The 27,945-nt window shown below is 44.6% G+C and overlaps 1 protein-coding gene across 1 annotated transcript in view; it reads left to right on the top strand.

Annotated features, from left to right (window-relative positions):
* Positions 1 to 27,945, top strand: part of MARCHF10 (membrane associated ring-CH-type finger 10) — a 74,585-nt gene that overhangs the window by 13,814 nt on the left and 32,826 nt on the right. Inside the window, exon 3 of the mRNA XM_045985470.1 lies at positions 17,793 to 17,964. Coding sequence (XP_045841426.1) covers positions 17,793 to 17,964 — 172 coding nt within the window. The remainder of the gene's footprint in view (positions 1 to 17,792; positions 17,965 to 27,945) is intronic.

Genomic DNA, 27,945 nt, shown 5'->3' with positions numbered 1-27,945 from the left:
AATGCACAAACCTCAAGGACTCAGGGCATGTTGTCGCCACATTTACTTCTTCGTCAGCAAAGAAGGTGGAGACCAAGAGTACTGTTTACCCTGCTGATAGGAACAGGATTACTGTCCTTCACCATCAGCAACCAGCAACCAAATAACTAGATTCCAGGTCACAAGGAGCCAACATTACATGAAAAGGCGGCAATAAACCTGACACCAGCAGCAACTGGCTCATGCCCGGGTCTGGCTCAATGGGATGTTGACCGGTGAGATCACCTGAATTTCCCAGAAAGCATGGTGAACTTAAGTGTGAAGGCTATTACCCAACATAAACATTTTAATTGTTTTGTTCATGATGATCCACACAAACTTTGGAGGTTGAAACAAAAACAAAAACAAAAACAAAAACAAAAAAACAGCCGTAGTAGCTTCAAGTAACCCGTAGTGGCTTAAAAAGTCAGAATGTCCATCCATACGTGAGGGCAGCAAAAGTCTAGAACTGCAGTGTCCAATGAAGTGGCCACTAGCCTTGTGTGGCTATTTATCTTTGCCTTTAAATTAATTCAAAGAAAATTTTAAATCCAGTTACTTGGTCTCGCTAGCCACATTTCTCATGCTCAGTAGCCACATGGGTCCCATGGCTGCCGTACTGGACCACACAGATGTAGGACATTTCCACCACTCTGGAACATTCTAAGGGACAGCGCTGCTCCAGATTGCAGTCAAGTTCAAAAAAACAAGACAAGAGGCCCTGGGCCAGGAGCGGGTTTTGCTTCCCAGAAACGAGCCCTGCATAATGCACAATACAATGCTTTTGCATACTGCAGCCCCTTGCAAATGTCGGCTCTCCCATGTCGATGACGGTGCCGCTGTCCAAAAAGGCTAGCTCAATTTGCATTATGTGTTTTCTGCGACCTCAGTATATTTGCATGCCTCCTTTCATGACCTATTTGTTCAGCCTATCCTGCATATGAAACCTTCAGCTTCTCCTCTTTCAAACAACTCTCGGGGAGTTGTTCTCCTATTAATCTGTCAATGTCAACCTACCAACACCCTCACCGGTGTCATGAAAGCAGCCGGGGCTTAGCACAGCGCATAAGCGTTCCATGACTCACACTTTTAATTTTCCCTAACTTCTGCTTGTCCATTCTCAGATTCCTTGAGGGTCGGGCCTCCCTTCTCTCTGGCTCCAGGCCCATGTGCGGCTGAGGCAGGTCACACACGCACACACCGGTTCTAACTGCCAAGAGGCCCCACCCTGGGAGGCTGTGAGTCATCGTTAGCACCTGGTGTGGTGTTTGTCATAGCCGCCCTCTTGCCTGTAGCTGGGATTCTGCACCCTCGAGGTGCACCTGAGTAATACTGCAGCTCTGCACATGACATCTCCAGCTCCAGCGTACGTCACGGAGAGGGAATGTGCAGCCCACGGTTTGACAAGTGCAGATCTGTGGGAATTCTCATCTGAGTTCGTGTGCCGTTTTAGCTGTTGATCTGTTCACCATGGCGCGTCCCACAAGCGCCTCACACTCAAGATGCTGACTGCATCATCTGTTTCCTTCAGAATGGTTCCTCTTCCTGAATTTATTTCTGCCCTTTCCTCTTCCTGAATTTATTTCTGCCCAAGTCGCAATTCCAGAAATTATCTTGGATTCCTTCTCCTGCTCCTCCTCACACTTCACAGCAATCAGACACCAAAGCCAGGCCTTCTGGTCTCCTTTCTTGTGAATCTGTCCCTCAGCACGCACCACTGCAAGGCCGTCTTTTTGGAGTCATTTCCTTGGACCTCTTGCCTTCACCTCACCCCTTCCAGCCAGTGTTCCAGGTTGCAGTAAGAGGGATCCCTCCAGAAGCAAACTGGATTGCGTCACTCCTCCATTAAAAATTCTTTACCGGATCCCCATTGTCCTTGGCATCAAGTCCAAACACGTTAGCAAGGTACTCAACGTCCTTGACGGCCTGACCCTCAACTCCAAGGGCACCTCTTCTGGGAAGTTTCTAAGCTTCTGCTAGGGGTCAGGTGTCTTTGTTGTTGTCCCTCCTCTGCATTCCCGTAACACTCTCTGGGCTTGAGCCCACCTTAGGATACATCTTCCCGTCTTGCCAAACCCACCCCCCAGCTGGAAGCTACCCAGGAGCAGGTGCTGTTTACTGTCCTGTTTCCAGTTCCCCCCACCTAAGAGGAGCTCCATGAATGTGTGACAGCTGACAGTTACAAGAACATTTTTGGAATGTGCACATGTTGTTGAAGTCCTGGTGATAAAGTTGTTAACAGCCAAAACACGAATCCTCATCATGAACAAGAGAAAACAGGAGATGCTGTTACTTGGGAGTGGAGTAGGGAATGGTCCCTGACATGGCCTGAGAGGCAAGGAGTTTAGTAAGGCTGCCAAGGTATAATGGCCAGTTTGAGCTTGAAGATGTCAGTTATATCCAACCACTTGGAAACCTCCACAGTGGTGTTGACCAGAGAGGGACCAGCGAAAGAAAGTCTCCTTTCTCAGGCATAATTCTCTGCAAATGGACATATGGCTTCTTCAAAGCCCTGGCTAAGTTCCTTTTGTCACATATCAGTAAGAACACAAGGCCGTAAGAGAGTCTGGGCTGAGGCTCTCTGTGGACGGAGGAAACTCGGAAGGGCCCCCATCACCAGATTAAACTGAATACTAATTTTGTGATTCGATCATAGATTAACTGGAATACCTGGCGAGCACGCCCCTCTGTGGGCAAGCCAGGGCCACGGAGGTCTTCAGCAGCACTGACGGAGCACACAGATGCTAACCTGATATTGGGCAAAGCCAGCAGCGAATGCTTCATTTCTCCTTCATTTCTGTGCTTTGTCTGAGTTCCACTAGGTCATTTAAAAATAGGCCATGGCAGTAAAATGGGGCAACTGTCAATTCAAATTACAGCTGCTTCCAGAACGTTGTCCTGCCTTTTTTATCAGATAAGCAAGACAGCCTCAAGTCAGTCCTTCCACTGGGGTGATTCTGCCATGTGGCCGGGTGATACAAACCCCAATTGTTATCCCAGCTCAGTGAAATTGTTGATGCCGAGAATCAATGGCCTCTGACCCAGAGAGTTCCTTGTGTTAATTGGACTCAGCATCTCCAAAATTGCATGGAAGAAGATCATAATAAAGTAGCTTTTTCCCCCATTTTATGCAATGCTATGTATTTAAGTTTACCATATTTTATTAAAATCCCCTCCTTTAAAAAAATGGCCCTAATAATTTTTTAAACCCCCAAAACTTTTAAATACCAATTAAAATTCCAGCTTTCAAAATTTAAAAATTTTTCAATTGCAAGATGTTATCCGGGTGCAGACCTGCATTAAACATGATTTAAAACATGCAGCATTTCACCCTAAAATTTTCTTTGGTATTGCTTTTATATTGCTTTATTCATTAAGGAATTATGAAACACTTGCGTCCAAGACATGGTGTTAGGTGCCATAGGCACAGGACACTAAAGAAACCATGCCCCGCCCTTCGGTAGTTCACAGTGCTGGCGAAATAAGGTGTCGCATGAACGCCTGCAGTTCAAGACAGTATCTGATGAGTGTAAGAAAAGGCAGAAGAAACTCTGGAGAAGCTTCATAGAGGATGCAGATTTTCCCCTGGATCTTAAGGCACAACAGGATTTGGGGAGCTGGAAGTGGGGGTGGGGAGCTGAGGCAGGTGGAAGGAACAGCCGAAGTCAAAGACATACAGGCACTCTTGGGCAAGGGTGAGCTGTCCGGTCTTCCTGCGCCATGGGACATGTACGTCAGACCTCTCTTCAGAGCTCCCCTCCCTGGGGGGCACCGGTCATATCCCTCCTGCACCCTTTCCTTAGGATCAGGGGACAGGAGGGTGCCCTCCTCCCAGGTCTGCTCCTCAGGCTCTGATGGAAACACAGGTGCACTAAGGCTTGCCGTGTTTTATTCCACTATCCCCTCTCCCGTCCCCCACCATCCCTGTGGTTTCTTGGCCATTTTCATTCAGTGAGGACTCTGGCAGTGGCTGGCTCTCTGTTCACCCATCTCCTGGTCTCCTGCCACAATCCTGGATGACTTTAGCACCCACCTGGACAATCAGGCCACGCCCACCCTGGCTTCTCAGTTCCAGATGCATCTTAAGTGTCCCCCTCCATGCCACTCTGCCACCACCTCCCCCCACCAACGGCACATCCTGGACTGCGACATCCACCAAAATCCACTGATCATACCAGACTTCCAGCTCTTCTGCTCATCCCTTTTTACTATGACATCTCTTCCACCTCTTGGGAACCTCTGGCCCATTGGCCCTTTGCTCTCTCGTGAGCCCCCTTACTGACTTTCCCTTCCTAAGCAGCCTAGATTCTGTGCTAATCCTCTTAATAAGGGGCACCCGGGTGGCTCAGTCAGTTAAGCATGCAACTCGATCTCAGCTCAGGTCTTGTTCTCATAGTCATTGAGTTCAAGCCCTACTTTGGGCTCCATGCTGGGCATGAAGCCTACTTTAAAAAAAAAATCCTCTTAATAATCCCCTTGTCCTTTATCTTTTTTCTCATCTCTCTGGCAAAAATCTGGGCCATCTGTGGTCTCTGGGTCTCTACCAAGGCCCCTGGCAACTGCTGGAGAAAAATCACTGAAATGTGAGACATAGTACCCACTGAAAGGTCACAGCCACCACCATCCTGGGACTCCTCAGTGCTGCCCAGTTTCCCTGTTCAACTCTCTCCCCCTTCGAACCTTCTCTTTGCGCAGTGTTTAGTCCCTCCTCTCTTCCACCCCACCCCTTAGCGGTGCTCAGACAGAAACTTCTTCGGCTCACTGCTGCCCTGCCCACTCATTCCCTTCCTTGTGTGCTACCCACTGCTCTGTCCCACCCATTACAAGCCTCTCCACCCCCACTCAAGATCCCCGCTCCTTGCTGTCCTCCTGCCCCTTCTCCATCCAGCTCCCTTTCCCTGCCTGCATCTCCAGCTGCCCCAGAGCATCTAATCATGATCCAAGGTCTCCTACCGAAAAAAAAAAAAAAAAAAAAAGAACAGTTCTTCCTTGATCCCACATCCCTTCCACTTGTTTCTTCTCCTTTACACACAAACTTCTCAAAGAATTATTTACACTGACTGACTCCATTTCCCCACCTCCCACTCACTCCTCAACCCACTCCAATCTGGCTTCCATGCTCGTCATTCCACCACAATGGTGCTTCGTCAGATGACTTCCATGTCTCTGAACCCAGCAGGTCTTTCAGTCCTTGCCATGCTTGCTCTCTCGGCAGTGCTGACGGCCTCCTTACTCCGTCCCTCTTGAAACACTGTGTCCCTGAGCTCCTACAAAGCCACCTTCTCCTCCAGGGTGCCTCCCTGTCTCCTCCTCCTCCACCCAGGCTGAGTCCCGGGGTTCCTCAAGGCTTGGTGCTCTTCTCACTCCATACCTTCCGGGTTGGGGGGCGGTATCCTATTTTTGTATCACAGACCTCTGGGACAGTAGGGTGAACTCTCTAGATCTTCTTCTCAGAACATTTTCAGATACATAAAATAATAATATGTAGGGTTTCAAAGGAAACCACTTTCATTGAAAGTCATCAAAATATTTTTAGAAATCTGTGTTTCAGTAATGTCTGTGAAATGTGAAAATATCTATGATTGTTATTGGTGACAAAAGTCACAGGTACTGCCGATGCGTTCAGAAATGAAAGCCATATTTAGATTTCAGTTGAAGGTTAGTCGAAATAAACATGTAATTTTCCCATCCAAGTTCATGACCCACTCCCAAGAAGTCCTGCTCTATAAATTCCTCATAGGTCACCTTCTCAAAATTAAAACTGCCAAAGTCAAGATGTTAACTGCCAATGACTCCCAGATCTCTATATCCAACCCAGAACTCACTTGTAATCTCAGGTCTGAATATTCAACTGTTTACTTATTACTTCTTCTTGGAAGGCTCCACAGAAGCAATACTATAGTCCCCAACCTGGCCCTTCGCGCTTGCTTTTGTGTGGCATCATCAGAATCTGGCACTTTCTCTCCTCCTCACCCTCATATTCAATTCGATCACCAGGTCTTTCCCATTTTACTTCCCCAGTAGCTTTTTAATCTGTGTGTGCTTCTCTTCTATTTCCTAGTTAGGTCAGGAGACCTCCTAGCCAAGTCTTTTCTTCTGCTCCTCCCCCTAAATCCCTCTTTCCCCACTGCAAGTGGAGTGATAGTGATGAGTGGAACCCTGGCCCACTTCAACCCCTTCTGTGGCTTTCTGTACTTTCAGAATGGAAACCAAAATCCATCATGGAGCCAACAAGGCCCTGGCGGATCTGGCCCGCTGTACTGCTCCATTCACACTGGCTTTGGGTCCTCCTGTGTGCCAGGCCACCTCCTGCTAAGGAGTCTTTGTACATGCTCTTCCTCTTCTAACAACACACACCCTGCCTTCCCACTATGCCTCAGATGTCAGCCCAGGTCTCTTCCTCAGAGAGGTTTTTCCAAACTGCCTCTCCCCCAACTAGATTAGGGCCCTTCTGCCCTATCTTCTGTGGCTGTCCATACGCTTTCCCTCTTTTTTAAAAATTTAGGACATGTAATTTTACATTTAATGATTATTTAATTAAATGATCTACCTTCCTACCTAGACTGTAAGCTCTGTAAGAACCAAGTCTTTGTTTTACTCATCATTCCCATATCCCAATGTATGTGGCTATATTGCCTTTTCCACAAAGAGTCACTGGTTAGTATAAATTTATGTTCCTCCTAAAGCACCAAGTGTGAGAGGTATCCTTTAAAATTTATCTCACATTGACTTTCCTATATTGATCATTGATCTCTCATTGTTACCATATGATAACATGAAGGAAACATTTTAAATCTAATGAAATGTTTATTATGAGCCATAAAAAGAAAACTGGCAGTGCGCCCGCCAAGTACCTAGTTTATCCCAGCAGCCCAGCAATATCTATATATCTATACTACTGCTCCATTTCCTAATATTTTATTCTGAGAGCTTCAAAACATAGAGAAGAGTTGACAGAATTGTGTAGTGAATATCCATATATCCACCATTCACAGTCTACCATCGTTGACATTTTGTTATATTTGCTTTATCAAATATCGATCTATCCAACCACTGATCCATCTTGTGTTCTGGTGCATTTCAAAGCCAGTTGCAGACATCTGCCCTCCTCCCTACCCCAAAATGCTTCAATATGTACATCATTAACTAGCAATGAATATATGTTATGGCTTTTGTGGTTTTGATTGTTCATGGTTTTTTTTTTTTTCCAGTTTCTTAGAGGTAGGAATTACCTGTAGTGAATTGTGAAAATTTTAACACTAATAATGAGTTTTGACAGTAATTTGGCAATTTTTAACAGTAATAATGAGTTTTGACAAATGCATGTAACCATGTAACCCCCCAAAAAAACACAACAAAACCATGTAACCCAAACCCCCATCAAGTTTTCATCACCCCATGAAGACTCCTTATGCCCCTTTTTTAGCCAATTTTTATGCCTGTCCCCTCTCTGCTATTCTGCTTTCCCCATAAATTAGTTTTGCCTTTTCTCATTCCATTTTTTAAAAAGCAATATTTTATTTATTTTAGAAAGAGAGAAAGAGACAGACAGAGCAGTGGGGGGAGGGAGAGAGAGTCTTAAGCAGACTGCACTGAGAGCAGAACCCAACACGGGGCTTCATCTCAAGACCTTGAGATTATGACCTGAGCCAAAACCAAGAGTTGGATGCTTAACAAACTACACCACCCAGGACCCCTCTTGTTCTATTTTCTAAAATGGTTTTAAGTTCAACTTTTAAGTCATCTCAGACCCTTTTTAGAACTAGGTGGAATATACTAAGTTGGTGAGATAAATGAGCCTGTGTAATAATGAAATTAAAATTACGTATCAGTAACTAATCAAAATTATAATCTTCTTCCAAAATGACAAAAGACTTTTTTTTAAAGATTTTATTTATTTATTGGACAGACAGAGATCACAAGTAGGTAGAGAGGCAGGCAGAGAGAGAGGAGGAAGCAGGCTCCCCGCCAAGCAGAGAGCCTGATGTGGGGCTCGATCCTAGGACCCTGGGATCATGACCTGAGCCGAAGGCAGAGGCTTAACCCACTGAGCCACCCAGGCGCCCTGACAAAGACTTTTTTTTTTTTTTTAAAGAGAATAGTTGGAAAAGTTATAGAGAAACTGGCATTCTCATACACATCTAGAAATGTAAATTGACACCAATATTTCTGGCAGACAATTTGGGAACAAAAAACTTTCAATCTTTGTAATGCTTTTAATCTACTAATATAAATTCCCACTTTGGGAAACTTAAGGAGATAATTAAAGATGTGCATAAATCTATAAGAATATTCATCATAGCATTATTTATTATAGCAAAAAGCTGGAAGCAAAGCATATGACCAACAGAAAGAATTATGATAGATCCATCCAGTAATTGAGGAGTATATTATGAAGATAAAGAGAACTACCAAGAAAGAATGAACTTTATGTAGTGGGTTTAGTCTTAGAGTAATATTTGTATTGTAATTTTCACATTATTTCATGTTTATTACAGACTAAAACAAAAAATATTAATATAATTAAGGCATAAATGTAAAATACAAATATAAAATTATTAAAGGAAGGGAAAGTTCCTTATAGTGTTAATTTTAATTAGAAATATCACTGTGAATTCATGATTTTTAAAATATGTATTTCTAATAAATTTTATTGAAAGGATTGAGGAACAATGCTATGCCACTAGCAATGAACGTACCTCACACACAGATATTAATTCCCCTAAGTACCATTTTAACTAAAAGTGCCAGAGCTTCTTGGATTCCAGGCCTGAGACAGGTAAAAGACAAGGCAAAACTATGATATTTTATTGTACCAGAAGCAAAGAAGTGCTCAAAGACTCAAGTCACAAGTCAACTTCAATGAACTCCCATTCACCATTTTTGGTACATTTTGAGCATCAAAGAATGTGATGAGGTAATTGAGTAAAATATATCCTTGAGACCACAATGATAATAAATAAATTACATATATAAATAAAAGAGAAGGGGGGGATTTCTCCTTTAGAGAATGTCAACTATTACTTATAGAAGAAATGACAGAATTAGAAAAATCATCATTTTGCTATCTCTGTGTTTTTATAAAATCAGGAAAAGTACATTAAAAGATGCTAAAATCATTGGGTAAAATGTTGTTTATGGATAGGCTAGTCAGTGTCAAAGAATCATCTATAAGATTACCTACTAATTGCAATGGGGGGGGGATGTAACTTTACACTAAAGAAATCTGGTAGTCACCGCTTTTCCCTAGAGATCAAACAGAATTATCAAATAGCATTGTGAGGTGCTGACGTGTGATGTTATGATCACACCACCTATAGAATATGCATACCGAAAATGGTTAATGTGAATTTTATTATGAGGAAGCAATCAAATTCGGAACCTAAGACCTATGAGGCTAGGACTCTTCAAAACAGTAAAAAAAACATGAAAAAAGGGGCACCTGGGTGGCTCAGTGGGCTAAGCGCCTGCCTTCAGCTCAGGTCGTGATCTCAGGGTCCTAGGATCGAGCCCTGCATCGGGCTCTCTGCTTGGCAGGGAGCCTGCTTCCCCATCTCTCTCTGCCTGCCTCTCTGCCTACTTGTGATCTCTGTCAAATAAATAAAATCTTTTTTTAAAAAATGAAAAAAGCAAAAAAGAAAACCAAAGACTAAAGGGACATGAAACTGCATGCAATGCATGTACTCTGATTGGATCATAGATCAAGACCAACAGTTAAAAAGACATTTTTGGACAATCTGAATATTCTCCACATATTAGACAATGTTACGGAACTGTTACATTTTCACAGGCAAGATAAACGGTATTGTGGCTTTGTAGGGGAATTTTTTGATAGGAGATGCATGTTTAAGTATTTAGGGGTGAAGTATCATGAAGTCTAGTTACTTTGAAATTCTTCAGAAAAAGAATACATAGAGAGCGCATGCATGAGAGCACACACGTGCAATTTGACAAGCTAAAGAGTAATGGGTGTTTGGGTTTTTTTTAAAGATTCTTTCTTTTTTTAATTTGAGAGAGAAAGCATGAGAAGGGGGGGGGGTCAGAGGGAGAAGCAGACTCCCCACTGAGCTGGGAGCCCAATGCAGGACAAGATCTCAGGACTCCAGGATCATGACCTGAGCCGAAAGCAGCTGCTTAACCAACTGAGGCGTTCAAGAGTAATGGGTGTTACTTGTACTATTCTTTCAACTTCTCTGTAGAGCTGACATTCTTCAAATTAAGACTGAAAAAATTTTAAACAGGTCTCTCTTGATGCACTGTATCATTAAGTGAAACAGATATGGAACAATTCTATTTTTTAATCCTATTCATACGTATGCATTGATATGTGTTAGACTAAGGTCAGTGGCTGTGACAACGGGACCCAAAGCATGGTGGCTCCGTCAAGACGGAAGTTCTTGTGCCTGTGAGAGTTGAGGCTGGATGAACCAGATCGGCAGGCAGGCAGCTCTCCTCCACCAGGACTTTCAGAGACAGGATGATAATGGTTCGGTTGTCTTCAACACCCGACTTTCAAAGTTGTTACCTTGCAACGTGAAGTGCTGAGCCAGACACTGAGGCGGAATGCATATATCACTCCCACTCCCACCGGCTGGTGAGACTTCCCTCCTGAGTTCACATCCAGTGGCAGGGGTTCAGTTCAAGGTGGGTGGCCATATCTAGCTTCAACTCATTACTTGAGAAGGTATTTCGGTGGAAAGCTAGTTGCCTCCATCACAGTCATGAAAAGGGAGTCTTAAAGAATACAGACCAAGCTATTTGCAGTTTTTATTTCAAGGTTAATGCGGTTTTGAAGGTTTTACATTTTCTTAGGCTTGTCTTTATTTCTCCATTATGAACATGCATTTCTTTTGTAATGAAGAATTATACTTCATAAAAATAAGCTACTGAAGCTACAAAAAGATTATTTCACTGGCCAATCTGGAAGGGATGCTTTATTTTCCCGCTCTGAAAGATATGTGCTAGTCTTTTCTTTTTTTAAGATTTTATTTATTTATTTGACAGAGAGAAATCACAAGAGAGGCAGGCAGAGAGAGAGGAAGGGAAGCAGGCTCTCCGCTGAGCAGAGAGCCCAATGTGGGACTCAATCCCAGGACCCTGAGATCATGACCTGAGCTGAAGGCAGCGGCTTAACCCATTGAGCCACCCAGGCGCCCCAGATACGTGCTAGTCTTAACACCATGTTAAGCATTTTTCTACTCAGACTTCCAGCCTCTATTATATTGATTCTCAATCCTTTGCTTGAGTCTCAGAGCCCTCTCCCCACGATCTGACCCTACCTTCCTATCCAGTTTTTGTTCTTCCGCTCCTCCCACACTCTCTGCTCTGGCCCCTTGCCCTGCTGTCTGAGAATCATGCCTGACTTCTCACTCCATCCATACCTTGGCTCCTGTGCTGCCTCTCATCGACTCCGTTACTAGTCATCCTTCAGGTTCCAGAAACCACCACCTGCCTCATGAACCCTGCCTTGACTTCACATCTTTTTCTGAGCTCCCTTGGAATTCAGAATTGGTGCCACCCAACTGATCGCTTAATTAAATGTTGTTTTGTATTTTGGTAGTATAGTATAATCTTCTCTCTCCCACTGCAAGCTTTTTGTCTTTAGATTCCTTCATGGTGCCTAGCATGGGGTTGAAGACATAGTAGTTGCAAATGATACTTCTCAGTTAATTCCCACGTTTTAGATATATTCGTTTGAGTAGGAAGTAATTTTGGAGGTGATCTCCATGTGATGGCCAAATCTTTCACGTTCCTCAGATGCTCCTCTTGGCTAAAAGGGGAATGTGAATTCAAATAAAGAATGGAGGAGGGGCGCCTGAGTGGCTCAGTGGGTTAAAGCCTCTGCCTTTGGCTCAGGTCATGATCCCAGGGTCCTGGGATCGAGCCCCACATCAGGCTCTCTGCTCGGCAGGGAGCCTGCTTCCCTTCCTCTCTCTCTGCCTGCTTGTGATCTCTGTCTATCAAATAAATAAATAAAATCTTTTAAAAAATTTTTAAAAAAAATAAAGAATGGAGGAGAAATATATTGTAGCCACACTGCATGTGAGAAATACCCACTGAGGGCAGTCTCAGTGTGCTACTAAACACTACACTGGGGGCATCTGGGTGGCTCAGTTCATTAAGCGTCTGCCTTCGGCTCAGGTCATGATCTCAGGGTCCTGGGATTGAGCCCCACGTTGGACTCCCTGCTCAGCAGGGAATCTGCTTCTTCCTCTCCCTCTGTCTGCTGCTCCCCCTGCTTGTTCTATCAAATAAATATTTTAATAAATAAACCTTTTAATAAATAAACACTACACTGTAGCATTCAAATTTTAAAAATCCAACATTTTCTGGCCACATACCACTTCCTTACCCACTGCCCACCACAAAGAACTCTATCCCAGAGAACACCATACATACTTGTCCCCAGAAGCATGAAAATGTGTCACCACCCAGGTAAACCCAACAGTGATTCTACAACACACAAGGAATCAATCTGCCTTACAAGGAATACCTAGCAAGTGTCAGGAAATCTGTCATGTTTGCTATTTCAGTAGCTTGCACCTCTGAGTTTCACCCAGAGGCCATTCTATAGTGAGATGGACAGTAAGCACAAAGCCAACTCAAGAGCCCCACACGCCCGTCCTTCAGCGAGCAGACCCAGTGGTCATCAGACATTAATCATCAAGGCCACTACGGCTTTCAGATCAGTGTCTCAGGCTGAGTCATTCCAACTTGCTAGCATGAGAATCACAGACAGTGGCAGGTTGGCGTGTGGGGGGTGGGGGGAGGTCTCTTTACCAAAGTCAATTTAGACCAGTGTGCCTGATATTTCTACATGTGACAGCCCATCTGACTCCAAAAAACATCTTGTGGCAAAATGGAGACCAAGGTTTATTGTTGATCCTGCTCTTACTCAGCCCCATCTGGCAGCCGTATCTTCAGGAGGGAGAGACAAATGGGGTTAAGCAGCAATCTGATTCTGGCAGGTGGTACCTGAGTCCAAAAAACAAACAAACAACCCCCCCCTAAAAAAAAAACCTCAAACCCAAAAAAGGTCACTGATCCTTGTTCTTTACCGTTGTTGAAGTTTACAATTCCAGTAAGCTCAAAACTGTCCTGAACATGGGCAGGACTTTGCTGCTCTTAGACTTTTTCTAGATAAGAGAACGTTTAGCCTGCTTTGTGATATGGCCAGCACTCCGTGTAGAACATGCTAACTTTATGGTTCTTGAATACACAAAGGGGGCCACCCTATCCAGAGTGCTGTTTATATGAGCTACCCTCAATTTTCTAAGGCTGTTTTGTGTTTGAGGCCCAATATGGGTGTGGAGTTCGGAGACTCTGAAAGTACCCATCTGCACCCACAGTCCCTTGGTCATCCATCCCGTGTTGATACTGCTTGAATGTCGAGGATCACCATCTTGATCATGGTCCTTCATTCTCTCATGGGAACACATTCATTTTGAATGTCAAAAATACACGGTCTTTCTCTGGCACTAGCTTGACATTACTCTTTTCCTCCTCCCTCTTATTCCCGGCAGGTTGTACCCTGGTCTACACCATGTCAGAAGATCTGCTCAGCCCAGCTTACCATCACATGACATATGGCAAAATGGGTTTAGTGTCTCCGTCAATCAGAATTCAGTAGCACCCAGTGCGGGAGGGAAGGAGGTGGCATACCAGTAGAGAACCCGTTTCCTGGGTCTTGGAAATGAGCCATCAGGCAAGAGCTGGAAAATAAGTTGGTCTTTTCTGTCTCTGACTACTTCAGTCTCCTTTGCTCTACTAATCATCTCTTTTCACTGTCACCTTGCCATTCCAGACTCGACATTGGTAGGTCTCACATAAAAAATCTCGTCATTCTCACACCCCTGAGGAAATGGATTCCACTCCCAGCCCTTGGGTCCCCATCACACAGGCCTAACTAGAACCATTACAGCATCACCAAGCCATTACTCCAGTGCCCAGTGCCACTGCACTCTCTGACAGAAGTTCCTTCTCTTCCTCATGTGATTCTTTCTCTGAGAGAGAAAGAGATTTTTCTTTTCTAAAGAGAGAAAGAGAAAGAAAGAGATTCTTTCTCTCTTTTGAGAGAGCCTAGCCCTGGGCAAGGTAATATCTCTATTAGGCCAGAAGAGCAAATTGGGATTTTTGGAAAATGTTAAGTACAAATATAATAATGCTCTAGAAAATGTTAATTTTGACAATAACTTCTTTTAGTTCACGTGGCTTCATTAGGACTGTCTCACCAAATTACACAGAGAAAAAATCCTCACAAGTATCACATAGCTTGATTTTTTAAAGTTTTCTTCGTTCATTTTTTTTTTTTTTTAACATTTTAGACTTTGATTCTGAAAGACAGAGCTGCTTTTCTTCCCTCAAAGGAACAGCGACGTGCTGTTGCCTCCACCTCCACGTGACATTTCAACTTAGGAACATATGGGGGAAGGGATGAAAATTGTAATTACTATTCGAAATTACAAGAGGAAAAGACTGTTTTCAAATCAACTTTAAATCAAAATAATTATTATTGTTTGATCATCTCTAAACACCGTAAATGTTTTCCATTAGAGCTTATACTGTGTGAAAAAGAAGTTGTACCATGTTTTCTTAAGACTAGATACATTTCAACTGACTACTGACGTTCATAAATTATATAGCTTTTGAAAGAAACCAAGAGTCCAATGAAGGAACTGATCTACTTTCTCTGTTCCCATTTCTTGGGATTAGGTGACAATCCAATAGAATGTTTCATTGGGGATTTGGTTTTGCTTTCAACAATACGTAGTTAATATTCAGTGTAGTTAATGTAGTTAATATTAATACATATTTAATATTCATTAAACTAGCTAACTAGCTAGTATATATATATATAGTTAGTTAGTTAGTTTTAATATTCATTAAACTAGCTAAGTAGCTAGTTTAATGGCTGAACATGAATGAAGAGCTAATTGCAAAAGCCAACACTTGCATGGCACTTACTGCATGCTTGGCACTGTTCTAAGTGCTATCAACACATCTTAACTCATTCAGTCCTCAAAGAACCACGAAAAGGTAGACCACTATTGTTCATGGATGAAAAAAATCTGAGATGCAGAGAGATGAACTACAACTAACCCTGTATCGCAAAATAACTCCGTGAAAGGGCCAGGATTCACTCCCAGGAAGTCTTGAATACTATGCTTTAGTGCCAGAATAAGTTACTATGACTTGTCCCATCAAGGATCTTCCTCCCTGGATAATATGATGGGTTTTCATAGAAGAGGACAGAGGAAAATGGCAGATCATAAGAGGACGTGAATAAAGGCACAGAAAGTTGAAATGATTTACTTACGATGACTCAGAGAAGCAAGCACATTCATAAGTATTATAGTTCCTGCCATTGTGACTTCAGTTTCCTGCTGACAAAACACCCTCTTTCAGCTGCCATTTCTGGACTCTTTGGAATAATTACCAACCAGAAGTAAGTACGTTTTATGGAACCAGGAACCAGAAAAGGATGTATTCAAAATGCAAGCACACAATTCCATTGTAGTAGGCACTGTCTAGGGACCAAACTTTCTTTCACCTTTGGTGCTATTAAAGGCTTGAGGTATGAGTGGATGAAGGAAAAATAAATATGGCTTAACGCCCACCCAATAAAAAGTCTTGTCACCAACCCACTCCTCCCAGTTCACCACTGCCTGGGGCAAGCAAAGAAACCTGCCCTGGCTGAGGGTGATGAACCCACCAGTAATGGTGGACACCATTACTGTTCCTGATACTGTCAACTGTGGGTATTGGTAGTCTGAGCCCAGAGCATCTTTCCTGTCTTTGCACTGGTTAGAAATAAAGGGCTGAGGGGGGCCATCGGTGAAGCATCTGCCATTGGCTCAGGCCCTCATCTCAAGGTCCTGGGGTCGAGACCCCCATGGTGGGGGGGGAGTCCTCCCTGCTTAGCACGGAGTCTGCTTCTCCCTCTCCCCCTGCCAGTCTCCCCAGCTTGTGTGCTCTTGCGCTTTCTTTCTCCCTCTCTGAAATAAATAAGTAAAATCTTTTAAAGGAGGGAGGGAGGGAGGGAAGGAAAGAAGGAAGGGTGGGAGGGCTGAAGAACAGACCCTTGTATGAGCTGGATAATCACACCCTAATGGCAGGTGTTTGTTTTGGGAAGTTTGTGGAAGAAATTCCATCACATGTTCACTGTCTTAGGCATCACAATTAAAACCTACCCACATTTCCTTCTCTGAAAACAGCCTGTCTCATGCTCAGGTACAAACTAACGCTTCATCTTTGACACGTCACAATCATTTTCAAGGATTTCTATTAAATTCTCAAATCAAAAAGGAAAATGGAGAATGGATTCATTAAGTCCTTTCTTTTCCCTGTCCCTTATCTGATTTGTTTTCTGAAGCGACAGAGAGAAACAATAATTACGGGTTTGAAGGCTGTATCCAGACTCTAAATTACAAAACAGGACTTATAATCTTAGAGGAATAATGATCTGTCCACCTGTAGATTTATAGACTTCTTTGGAGGAGACTGATAAGTAGGGGACTTTTCTTAGAGTTGTTTGTCTTACATTGCGCCCAAGGATTCAAAGCTACTCAGAGTATTTTCCTGAGTCAGGAGCCTTGAAATGAACATGCCACAACTGTCAGCGAGAACGATGAGGGAGATCAATACACATTGCCACAGCTGGGGAGGGGAGAAGGGGCGTTAATACAGCACTCTTGCCTACAGAAGACGGCATCTTCAGAGGACCTTCCAATAGTGGACTAACGTGCCTATGGAAGAACTGAGTGACTCTCTCCCCCGGGAGGGAGCGGGGAGAACCTTGGGGTTTTGTATGTTGCAGTGTTTTACAAATCATACCACCAGGATCTAAAACCATAAGGCAGGGGGCTCCTCGGTGGTTCAGTTGGTTGAGTGTCTGGCTCTTGGTTTTGGCTCAGGTCACGATCTCATAGTCCCGGCAGCAAACCCTGCCTGGGGCTAGTCTCTCCTTCCTCCTCCACCCCTCCCTCCCAAAATAAATAAATCTTTAAAAAAAAATCATAATGTAGGACTTAACTCCCCTCTCATGACCATAGCCATTTTCACTGCTTTTATTATTTCTTTGGTGGGTGTAGTTGCGGCAAAGGATAAAACGGTGAATGTCTGGATCATTTTTTTGTGTTGGGAAGGCTGTGCCAAGCTGCTCTGACACGGCCGGAATCACGATTTGGCTGGGCATAAATGTATATTGACTTCTTTACAGAGAACTGGCAAGTAGGGGACTTTTAGGATTAGTCTCTCTTAGATTGCACGCAGTAATTCAGAATATTAAACTGAGGTCCCATCTTTTCAGTCCCAACACACTATGTAAATTTCCTTTTCATTATTAAGTATATGATTACCATAAGGAACATTTTTCCTCACCCACCCCCAAAGCAGTTCAAATAAGAAAAGCAAGAAGTTCAAGGGCATTGATTGCTTCTCCTGCTTTCATATGTAGCCTTTAACATGAGCTGGTTGGGTTTCCGCAAGGGTCAGAAATGCATTCTTTTCATAATGTTCTACAAGATAGACTCACAGAAGTGCCTTCTTTTTATAGTGTTCTGCAAAATAGACTCATTAACTTTGCTATTATTTCTCATTGATACTTCTAAACAGATGCAGCCCATCAAAATCTCCCTAGTAAAAGGGCACATTAAGCGTGGCAGGATGCTCCCGTGTTAGTGCTGAAGGAGTCCATGCATTCATTTTGTCTCTCCTCTGCACAGCAAAGATGACCTACTTGGCACTGATACTCAGACACCTTTCCTTTTTGGTAGAGTTCTGGTGAGGAGGATCCTCTGGCTGAACCAAGACCATCCACCAAGAGTTCTGCGGTTAAGTGTGATTCCAAACTTCCAGCAATTGACCAAACATCAGTCAAACAGAAACATAAAAGTACTATGACTCCAAGGAAAGTGGAGAAAGCAAGCCCCAGCAAACCCTCTTCAGGTGAGTGGCTGAGTTACTGAAACTCACAAAATCTAAAACCCCAGTATTATAGGTAATGACAACAGTCAGATTGGTGCTGTTGGCTCCACTCAGTGTTCTCCCAGTGGGGAATTCAGGCTTCGGAGTGTCCAATGATCTTATGCAAATGGTAAAATTCATTTCAGGATAGAATAGCAGGTCGAGGAGGTGTGAATTATGTAGAGTAACTGTTCCCACTGCCCATATTTTCTGACCAATTATTGGTTTTCTGTGGCACTTGCCTAGAATTGGCACTTTTTCATCTTCTTCACCCTTGGGGGAGCAGGGGGGGGGGGGCGGGAATAAAGGCATTTGGCCCCAGGTATCAAATTTTATGACTCAAGCAAGAGCATGAAGAGAAGCTTTCAAAAGCATCTGAATGCCATAATTTATAGCCAAGAAAGAGAGTAATAAAGTCCTCCAGTTCTGGGGTTGTCCTCTCTGGGAGAAAAGGGGCTTGATAAATCCTCCCTTTTGTGCTATTTGGTAAATAACTCACTCTTTAGCTGCCTTTGAAGCGGAGACCAGTCCTCTGCTTGAGGCAGGAGTGATTTAATAGTATCCAGAAAGAGGATAAATTCAAGTGAAAGCATAGAGTCCCTCGGGCTCATCCCCATCAAAGCCAACACATGGAGGACAAACTTGATTCCTCTGGGAATAGACTTCGAAGTTGGGGTAACTAGGCAGAAAGGTCTGCCTTCTGCTTACAGTAGAATGGAAACGATCCAAATTAACTGCCGAGGAATTTGTAAATAGTGTGCAATTCATTTAAATACAAATCACAACTACTTTCTAATCCTAAATAGCTCTTGTCATGCAACCACCCGTCCAGTTAAGTCTTAATACATTTTTAGAAAATGGCAGCTTTCCCTCAGATTAACCACCCACATTTTGTTGCTTTAGTGAAGTTAAAAAAAAAAAAAAAAAAACCAAATTGACTTCTGAAATGATGTCCTTTCAAGCAAAGCCTGAATTCTTTTTCCTTATTTAATCAGGGGAAAGTATCACCAATACTTAACAACTTTTCATTTTGAAAATTTTTAGTAGGAAGAAGGTTTTTAACTCAGCTGTTTAAGAATGGAATAGAGCAGATAAGATCATTCCCCAACTATTTCAAAATACACGTTGTAATTTATTGAACTGGGGATGTTTTTAATAGAAAAAAATTGAATTTAAGTTCAAATAATGCAATTTCATTCACTCAATATAATTTCTAGCCTTCTTACCAAAACTGGGTAGCTATTCGCAGGGGCTGCTTTGTCATCTGTGGAGAAAAGTCATTGATTGAGATGTACAGTTGAGGTCCACAAGATGATTTTGGTCTGTGTGATTAATACAGATGCTTTTCTGACTAAGCAAACTCCATATGGAACTTACAACACTGAAAAAGGAAGAATTAATTCACTTTATATTCTATAAAACATCACGTTTGAAGAATTACTAGCCTGGAAAACACCAAGGTTTAGGCAGGAGAGCTAAGCTGGCAGAAAGATATTTCATCAAATGAGGGATGTTACTTGTAGGAAAAGCTTTTTAAAAAGCAGAGGCTTTATTGTCCTCTTAGGACCCTAGACCATGTCCAAGACCCACCCAAGCAGGAGCCGGACTGGACCCCGGCTGTCCAGTGAGGCTAGCAGTCCTGGTGACTGATGCCAGTTGCCACAGAAGCCGAAGCAGTCGCGCAGCAAACGAACTGCATTCGCGAAGCTGGCCAAAAGCAAAGCGTTGGTGTGTTCAGATCCGCTCATTTTACATGTGTAGATGCACCCTCAGAGTTCCTTAATTAGCACAGTGAAATGAGAGCCCAGAGACATGGTGAGAATTTAAGCAGAATCTTTTCAGGAAAAGTCTAGTTGAGTGGCGCTAGCAACTCAGGGCGGGGGTTGGGGGTGGGAATCAAATGAATACCCTGCTGTTGGAGAAAAAGAGGATTTGGGGCCTGAATTATCTGGACACATTGATTCAATTCACTGGGTGAATTCACAGGTCAGGTTCCTGCTTTCCTTCACCTCTGCAGAGAAATACTTTCCTAAAGCTTTCTGGGGGTGATCCAAAGTCGGCAGTGAATCACCAAATCTTCTTCCCGTTTCAGAACTGGGGTTCTGTGCAGAACTGAAGCATCAAACCCAAAGAAATCCCTTTGCAACATCTGTATCATAGGCTAACCTTCCTCCACTGAGCTATGTTAGACTTTTCCTGAATACAATAATATAGCTGGTAAATGTGGCCTGCCTTACATGCAAATCTATGTAATGGTAACCCATGACATAAAGGAGGCTTTTCTTATGTGCATGTGAACTACCATCTAGAACCCCGAAGAAGGCTACTTACAATATAGGAACCAATGGTGCCCTCTACAAATATATTTATAACTGAGAAGGCGTCAGATTTTCACTGGTCTTCACACTCTATTAGAAAGAATTCACGCATTTTAAATTAAGTTTGTGTCTTCCACGGAACTGTTGCTAAGTGAGTTGGCCTGTGATTCTCCATACTAACTCCCTCCATGTAGTGTGGGGCAAGTGCTTTAGAGTCAAAACGCATCTGGGCCCCATTTCTTATTTGCTGTGTGGTCTTTGGGCAAGTGACTTCTCTGTGCCTCAGCTTCCTCATCTGTAAAGTAGGGGGTGAAAACAGATCCTAGCTGCCGGGACTGCTGTAAAGATTCAATGATAAAACATATGCTCAGCCATTAGAACGGTTCCTGATACCATAAGCACTTGGTAAATTCATAGCATTATGATCTCTATAATGTGAGAGTTGTATTCACTAGAGAATGAACTAGAAAACCTTGTTTTCTTTGTCTTTATGTTGCCCCCCGCCTCCCCACAATCTTATTTCCCTTTACCAAAAATCAGAGTTGTATTCTTTAAATCCTGATGTAAATGTAGGTACAGACACTTTGGCTACACCCTGAATTTACAAAGCAAAACACAAAAGGGAAAAAAAAAAGAATAATCAGAAGGCATTCACCAAGCCAGAGATTTGCTTTATCTCCAAAAAGACATGGAAAATTCAGGCAGTGAGTCAAGACCCAGCTGTGTCTGGTGTGCAGTGGATTCAGAAACCCTCTTTCATGAGCAAGGTGAACACTGAAACAAGGTGGAAGAGAAGCCTAGCAGAGTTACGTATTTCTACTTCAGAATTCTGTTTGGGTCTGTGAGAAGCAGAGCAGTCTGCAGGCCCAGCGAATGCTGGGGGACAGAAAAGCACAGGGAGCTACGGTGGCCTCCAACTCCTGGACTCCTGCCTGCATCCTAGACCCCACCCAGCCCTAGCCTGAGTTGTAAAGAAGCCACCTCCCCTTTCCAGGACGCACAGAGGCATCCAAAGGCCATTGTGCTGTGGGGTTCTGGCGCCTGGAGTCCTGCAGACCTCTTTGCCTCAGTTCCAGGCACACGGGAAATGAGTGTGCCCTCTCCTGTCACCTAGAGCTTGGGCACCGTCTCCGAGTTATATGCCAGGGAAACGGATCTGGATGGAGTCCTGGAGCCTGCTTCCAAAACCTTGCCCTTTAAAACAAAGCCAAGAGTTCTGAAATTATCCTCACTTATTACTGAGTTCAATGTTAGTCATTACCAGATTCACGTTTGTAGGAGTAGCAAAACCTATTCAGCTTAATAATGGCTTATCATGAAGATGTATTCTTGTAAAGATAAGAAAGAGCAGTGAATTCAGATTTAAAAAGATAAATATCTAACATAACTTTCGTCTCTTTTGAGTTGTGAAATATTTATTTGTATAGGGCAGCCTGGAAGAGAAATTTGAGGCAAATCCCAAATCTTCGTAACTTACCTTGCAAATAAATCCTGATGAAGATTTTCTCAAAAGGCCAAGATTAATGAATTTCCAGGCAGGTCCACTGGTGTCCAACAACTTTCCAGGCCATCTGCCCAAGTTAGAAAAAAACCAACATAAGTGAGTGCTCCCACTTTTACAGAGAGAATCAATTCCCAGTCATTCATGGTAATGCTTCTGAGACAGTGGGGCTCAGGGACGTCACAGAGTCCGGAATTTGAAGTCCTGGCTCAGAATCCTCCTGGCCTACTACTTTATAGCCCTATAAATATGAGCTGGCAACTTCTTTGAACTCAGTTTCCTCATCAGTAAAATCGAGTTTATTATCTACCTCACCAGGAAGACAGGAAGATTAAAATCTTGGGGAGAGCCTAAGCCTTAGGTAAAGGTCAGTCCCCAATCCTCTCTCTGCTTATGAAGCCCACTCCCACCACCACCTGCTGCTCCAGGGTTGGCATCTTTTTATAAGCCGCTCAACCAAAGCCATTTTAGTGTGAGATGTAAGAGAGGTTATAACTTTACTATAAAAAATTTTAGGCTGGCTGGTTCAATAAGAAGAGCATGCAACTCTTGATCTTGGGGTCATGAGTTCAAGCTCAACGCTGGGTGTAGAGATCACGTAAGTAAATAAATAAACTTAAAGAAAAAACCAAACTATTTGATTATCAGTGAGGTCATGTACTTCTCCGGTACCTCTAGGATGTTACAAATCCATCCAATCAGCCCTGCTGTCCCAAGGAGAAAGATACCAGGATGCCTTAATTTCCTCATCCATCAACCATTCATTCTGCACTTCAACATTCTGCTCACTGCATGCTTACCTGTCAGGCACTGCATGGGTGCTGGGGCCACAGAAAAAATAAAACAAACAGAACCGGTCCTCCAGGGGCTCACAGCTTAGCGGGAGGGCAGAACACCAACATGTTCCTACAAAGGTAAGTTCCACGAGCTTGTGGGCAGGGACAAGTGGGGTGTAATTCCTAAAGGACAGGAGATGTAGCCGGGGGGAAGGCAAGAATGATGTGCCCCAGAGGAGGTATGGAGTATGCAAAGATATGGAAGAGAGAGCCAAAGAAGAGGGGGAAAGACAGACACATGTCGAAGAATGGCAAGTAGTCTAGGGCCCTGGGCCTTGAAGCATCCCCAGACTACAGCAGAGGCATCAGCTTGTTAGGAATGGAGAACCTCAAGTCCCAGCCCAGATTTACTGAACCTGAACTTGCCTTTAATAAGATCTCTGCAATGTCTGCAGGCACATTTGAGTTTGAGAAACACCGCTTTAGGAAGTGTAGACTATAAAGCAGACACCCTGCAGGTAGGCAAGGACCAGGTCCCCAAGGGCCTTGAATGTCCCAGCATCAGCCAGGGAGGGGATCTAAGTGGGAAGAGATGCAATTCAACTGGCATTTTTAAATGCAGACTAGCATGGAAAGGGGGCTGCTGGAGGGTGAGGGCAGTCTGACAGAGGCTGAGACACCAGACAAACTGTAGGTACAGTACACCCAGAGAGAAACAAGGGCTGAGCCTGGATTAAAAGCAGAGGGGTTCGGGTCAGGGAGCAGGGGTGGGGTGGGGTGGGGGGAGGGAAGGACTGGGCTTGAGAATGTTCAAGGAAGTACACCTGGCAGAACTTGGTGACCCTTGGGTGTGAGAATAAGGAAAAAGGAGGAACAAAAGAGAAGCTGGATTTCTGGCCCAGGAAACTAGGCCAGTGAAGGACGCCTTTGCTGAGGCTAAGAAAGCAAAAAGAGAGTGGACCCCCTTCCGTTGAGTGTTGAGTTTGAGGGGCAGGCAGGCTGGCCAGAAAGAAACGCCAGGAAGCACCTGATGATCCAGGTCTGTGGCTCAGCGGAGAGCTCCTGGCCGTCAGCAGGAACTCAAGGGCCTGGAGTGCAAGGGGGCTGAAGAGCGTCTTTCCTGAGAGTGTATGGAGCAAGCAGAGACGATGTGGAGAAAGGACAGAAGGACAAGACAATCACAGAGAACCAATGTGAAAAGTAGGAGCCACTCCAGGAGCCTAGGGAGGCATTTGGAAATGAAGGAACAGATAATCACATCAAATTCTACACAGGATATGAGTAAATAAGGACTGAGACACCTCCCCCCACATTATACTGGAGGTAATGATTTTCAACTGGATGGTTCGTGGAATGATGGCATTTTAGAACTGGAACTGATTTCAGCTGCACTCTTTCCCAAATTTCCCTGATAAGAATCAGCAGGGAGGTACATGATTTAAACACACATTCCGGGTTCCCATTCCTGACCCAGAATATCAGAATCTCTCACTATCTCCAATAAAGCCGCCTGCAAAACCGCGTCTTTAACAAGCACTACAGGTGACTGTCATCACAGAGGTTTGGATACCCATCTCAGAGCCTTGCTTCTAGAACTTTAAAGTTGATGAAGACCTGATGAAAGTTTAAAGTTTAAAGTTAAACTTTAAAGTTGATGAGAGACCAGGGTCTCTCTGGAGACCCTGAGAAGCTGCAGGTTCTGATTCAGGTTTGGGTGGGCCGAGATTCTGCATGTCTAAAGAGCTGGCAGGGGACATCCATGCTGGTGGTCGCAGGACCACCCTTAAGAGGAACAAGGCTAGAGAAAACACCTGTCTCATTTTGCAGATGAGGAAATGGGTTTCGAGAAGGTAAGCAGTTGATCCAAGGTGACCCAGCAGGTTCGTGGCAGAGCTGAGAAATCTGTCACGCATGAGGGGGTCCCTCTGGATCGTGACTCCATCAGGTGCCCACACTCAGCCTCCAGCAAGGCTGGCAGATTAAGTGTGAGGTTAGCGAGCAAATCATTAACTTCACTTGGACGCCTCCCTCGCCCACCTGCGTCTTTCCTCCTTGGTCCCTCTCCCTTTCCACGATCCCACCAGGATCTCTCTGCTTCTTTCTCTTTTCCCAGGCCTCCTCTCTGCAGCAGAAAGGCCAGATTAGGGCATGACCGCCACCTCCTCCTGCGGACAGCTGGAGGACTGGTTGGGGGAGAGCCTTATCTAGGTGAGACCCTGCCAGCCGCCGTATGTTGCTGCCAGTACAGCTAATTAGACTGGCTGTGGGAGAGGAGAAGGGCCCCAGCGCTTCCACGCAGGAACATGGTGGGGAACGAACTTTCTTGTGTCTGGCAGGGATGCCAGAGACCATTGGCTGGAACAGGGTGTGATGATGAGGCCATGTCCCTCAGTTAACTCTTCAGTGACTCTGAGATCCAGGCCTGCTGCCGCTAGGACACCTGGACACGGCCGCCGGAAGAACACTTTTTGAGTTCTGATTCATTCACAAGCTTTTTTTTTTTTTAATGTCCTTTCCCACCATGAGTGCTGCTTCCTGACTGCTCTTTTTCTTTTGTGCAGGTGACAGCAGCGAGCACCCCCTGTTCTGTGTTGAATATTCCCCTTACTGCTCCGTCTTTGCTTTCTCCCCCGTTCGGCAGCCCAATGCCAATTACTGCTGCCTCCTCCTGCCACTCCTGCCACCTGCCACCCCGGCGGCCCAGGCCCCCTCCCCCCATCTGCCTCCGGGGCCCATTCCCTCTTTCATGAGCACCCCCTCCTCATCCCCGGGGCCCGTGCCCGAGTCCCCGGCCACCCTGTGCTACTTCCCCGTCTCCAGCCCCACCCCGGTGGAGACCCCTGTGCTGTGCCTGCCCGGCCCCAGGAGGCCCAGTAAAATTTACCTGGTGTGGTAAGTTGCCCTTGGCCAGGCACACAGCACAGCAGCGGCAGGGAGAGGGAGACGCAAGGCTTCCAGAAGACAGGTGGACGGGAGGAGGGCAGGGGGACCGGAGGGCGAGGTCACACGACCAACCCAGGGCGGTGAGGTGTGCAGGGGAACAGGAAGACCAGACACCCGCTGCCCCTTCTCCCGACCTCCTCCCTCACAGCGCCCAGGAGTGAGCGGCCAATAAAATCCCGTCATCTCGCGAGACTCCTTGGATTTCTTCACTCCCGCGTGGGGCCCTTCCGCGTTGCCCGGAAGCCAGGGGCCACGTGACCGGGCGCAAGGCGACGACGCGCAGGTCCCTACGAGGGTGGCGCGGTGGGCAGGGGGCAGGTGCTTCCCGAGGCTCAGGCTAGAACTGGAAACCCCTTGAGAACCGCGCTGAGAGGGGACAAATTAAAGGGCTCAGTCACTGTTTACATTCCCTTTCCTGCCTACTTATTAGGCCCCACATCTCCCCAAATCAAAAATCCCACCTCCTGGGCTCCAAAATAAAACACATTTATGGTACATAATTAAGCTTGAATTAAGATCTCCTCTGGGTATGTGAGACGACGCACGTTTCCAGCACACCCAAAGCGGCGAATAGGCGAGGCCTGTTATTTGTGACTGTTCGGAAAGCTGCCTGTTACACCAAGGCAGCACCACGAACGCTTCCCACGGTCTAAAGGAAGCAATGCTGTTTTTATTTTTTTTTTTAGCAACATGGCTTTTAAAGAAGACAGCTCTTAGAATCTTGGCACCTCCTAGTCAACGGTGGGGGGAAGGGGATGTCAAGGTTTAGGAATTGTAATTTTCTCTGTTTCTTTTCGACGTTGTCTCTCAAGAACCGTGTCTGTGTATGGCAAGTGACGTCAAGACCTGACGGATGATCAGGCACATGGAAGGAACATGGACCTTCATGTGGGCTTGGTTCTCAGCAGGGCCTTGTATAAATATGAGATGACTACCCCCCCCCCCCCCCCCCCCCGCCTTTCCTGGTCAAATTAAGAACTACTCAGTCAACAATGACATGTCCCAGCAGCATCAAGAGAACTAGGGCAGACACATTTGATCTAAATAGCCATTGGGTTTCTTTTCTACCGGAGCCATCAGCTTGCTCAGATACTAGAAGAGGGTGTGGTGTAAAGCAAACCAAAGTCTCCTCCAAATTCACTGACAGACTTCAGGGTGTTGAGTTGTGACAATGAGACTCCTGAGCACAATTCTCTCCTTTCTCTGGAAGGCAAAGGGTTGTCCTACTCCCTGAAGAGTGTAAATATAACTTGCGACTTTCTGCTGGTTAATGTAAGTCCCATGCCACAGGGAGGACCATCCTGGTAAAGCCCCAGAGGTCTGAAGCTTGGCTCAATTTGGGTACGGGTAAGGGGATTAGGAACTGCAGTCAGGGTCCATACAAGCTATGCAGCTTAGGTTGCCTCATTTGTGACTGCCATTTCAGGTGGTGAAAAAAGAATATTTTGTTAAGAATTTGCTTTTCATAGACTCTAAAGGTATCACAGGGAAGAAGTCAACGGTACAGCTAAATTGGATTACAATCTTTAAGGTCATGACCAAAATGTCTTACTCATCTTTGTGAATTATTACATAGCAAAGGCACATGGGTATTTGTTGAACAGATTATAATAGAAAGGGAGTTGCTGTTTGCCTTTTGGATTTTATAGAAGATTGAGGGAGGGAGTAGCAAGAAGTGCACAGCTGTGAAGGCTGCTGAATAGATTATTCTCAACCGATGAAACCTGCATAACAAGTTTCTGGTCCAGTCCAGTTCTCTCATGGGAGTGACTTCAGATTCCCAATTAGTCGTAGTAATAGTAGTAGTAATAGTAAACTGCTTATGGCAGAAGCTACAGCTACCATTTAGAGCAACTAATAAACATCAGACACTGAGTGAGGCCATTTATGTACATTACTGCTAAACTTGGCAATAATTCAGCAAGGTAGGAATATTCCTATTTCACAGTTGTAAATACTGAGGTTCAAACTGCCCAGAGTCAGAGGCTCCTGCCCACACTACCAGCTTCACTGCCAGATCTAGTAAAACAATTTGCAGGTTTTCAGCTTTAAGACTTTCGTTTGCTGAAAACTCAGACACGATGTGGTAATTTTTGGAAATCATTTAAAAGATCTGGTGCTTTGAAGAAAGCTTTTTTTTTTTTTAACAAGAAGACAATGGGGCACCTGGGTGGTTCAGTGGGTTAAAGCCTCTGCCTTAGGCTCAGATCATGGTCCCAGGGTCCTGATATCGAGCCCCGCATCAGGCTCTCTGCTCTGCGGGGAGCCTGTTTCCTCCTCTCTCTCTGCCTGCCTCTCTGCCTACTTGTGTCTCTGTCTGTCTGTCTTCTTTTTAAGAAGACAAAATAACCTGTTATCTAAAGTCATCTTGGATGTTTAGCCCGAGAAAAAGTTTGTTCTACTTTTGGAATGCCCTGTAGTAGCT

Source organism: Meles meles, chromosome 18, assembly GCF_922984935.1.
Source record: "Meles meles chromosome 18, mMelMel3.1 paternal haplotype, whole genome shotgun sequence".
Taxonomy (NCBI): Eukaryota; Metazoa; Chordata; class Mammalia; order Carnivora; family Mustelidae; genus Meles; species Meles meles.
This window is presented reverse-complemented; position numbering and strand designations above follow the sequence as displayed.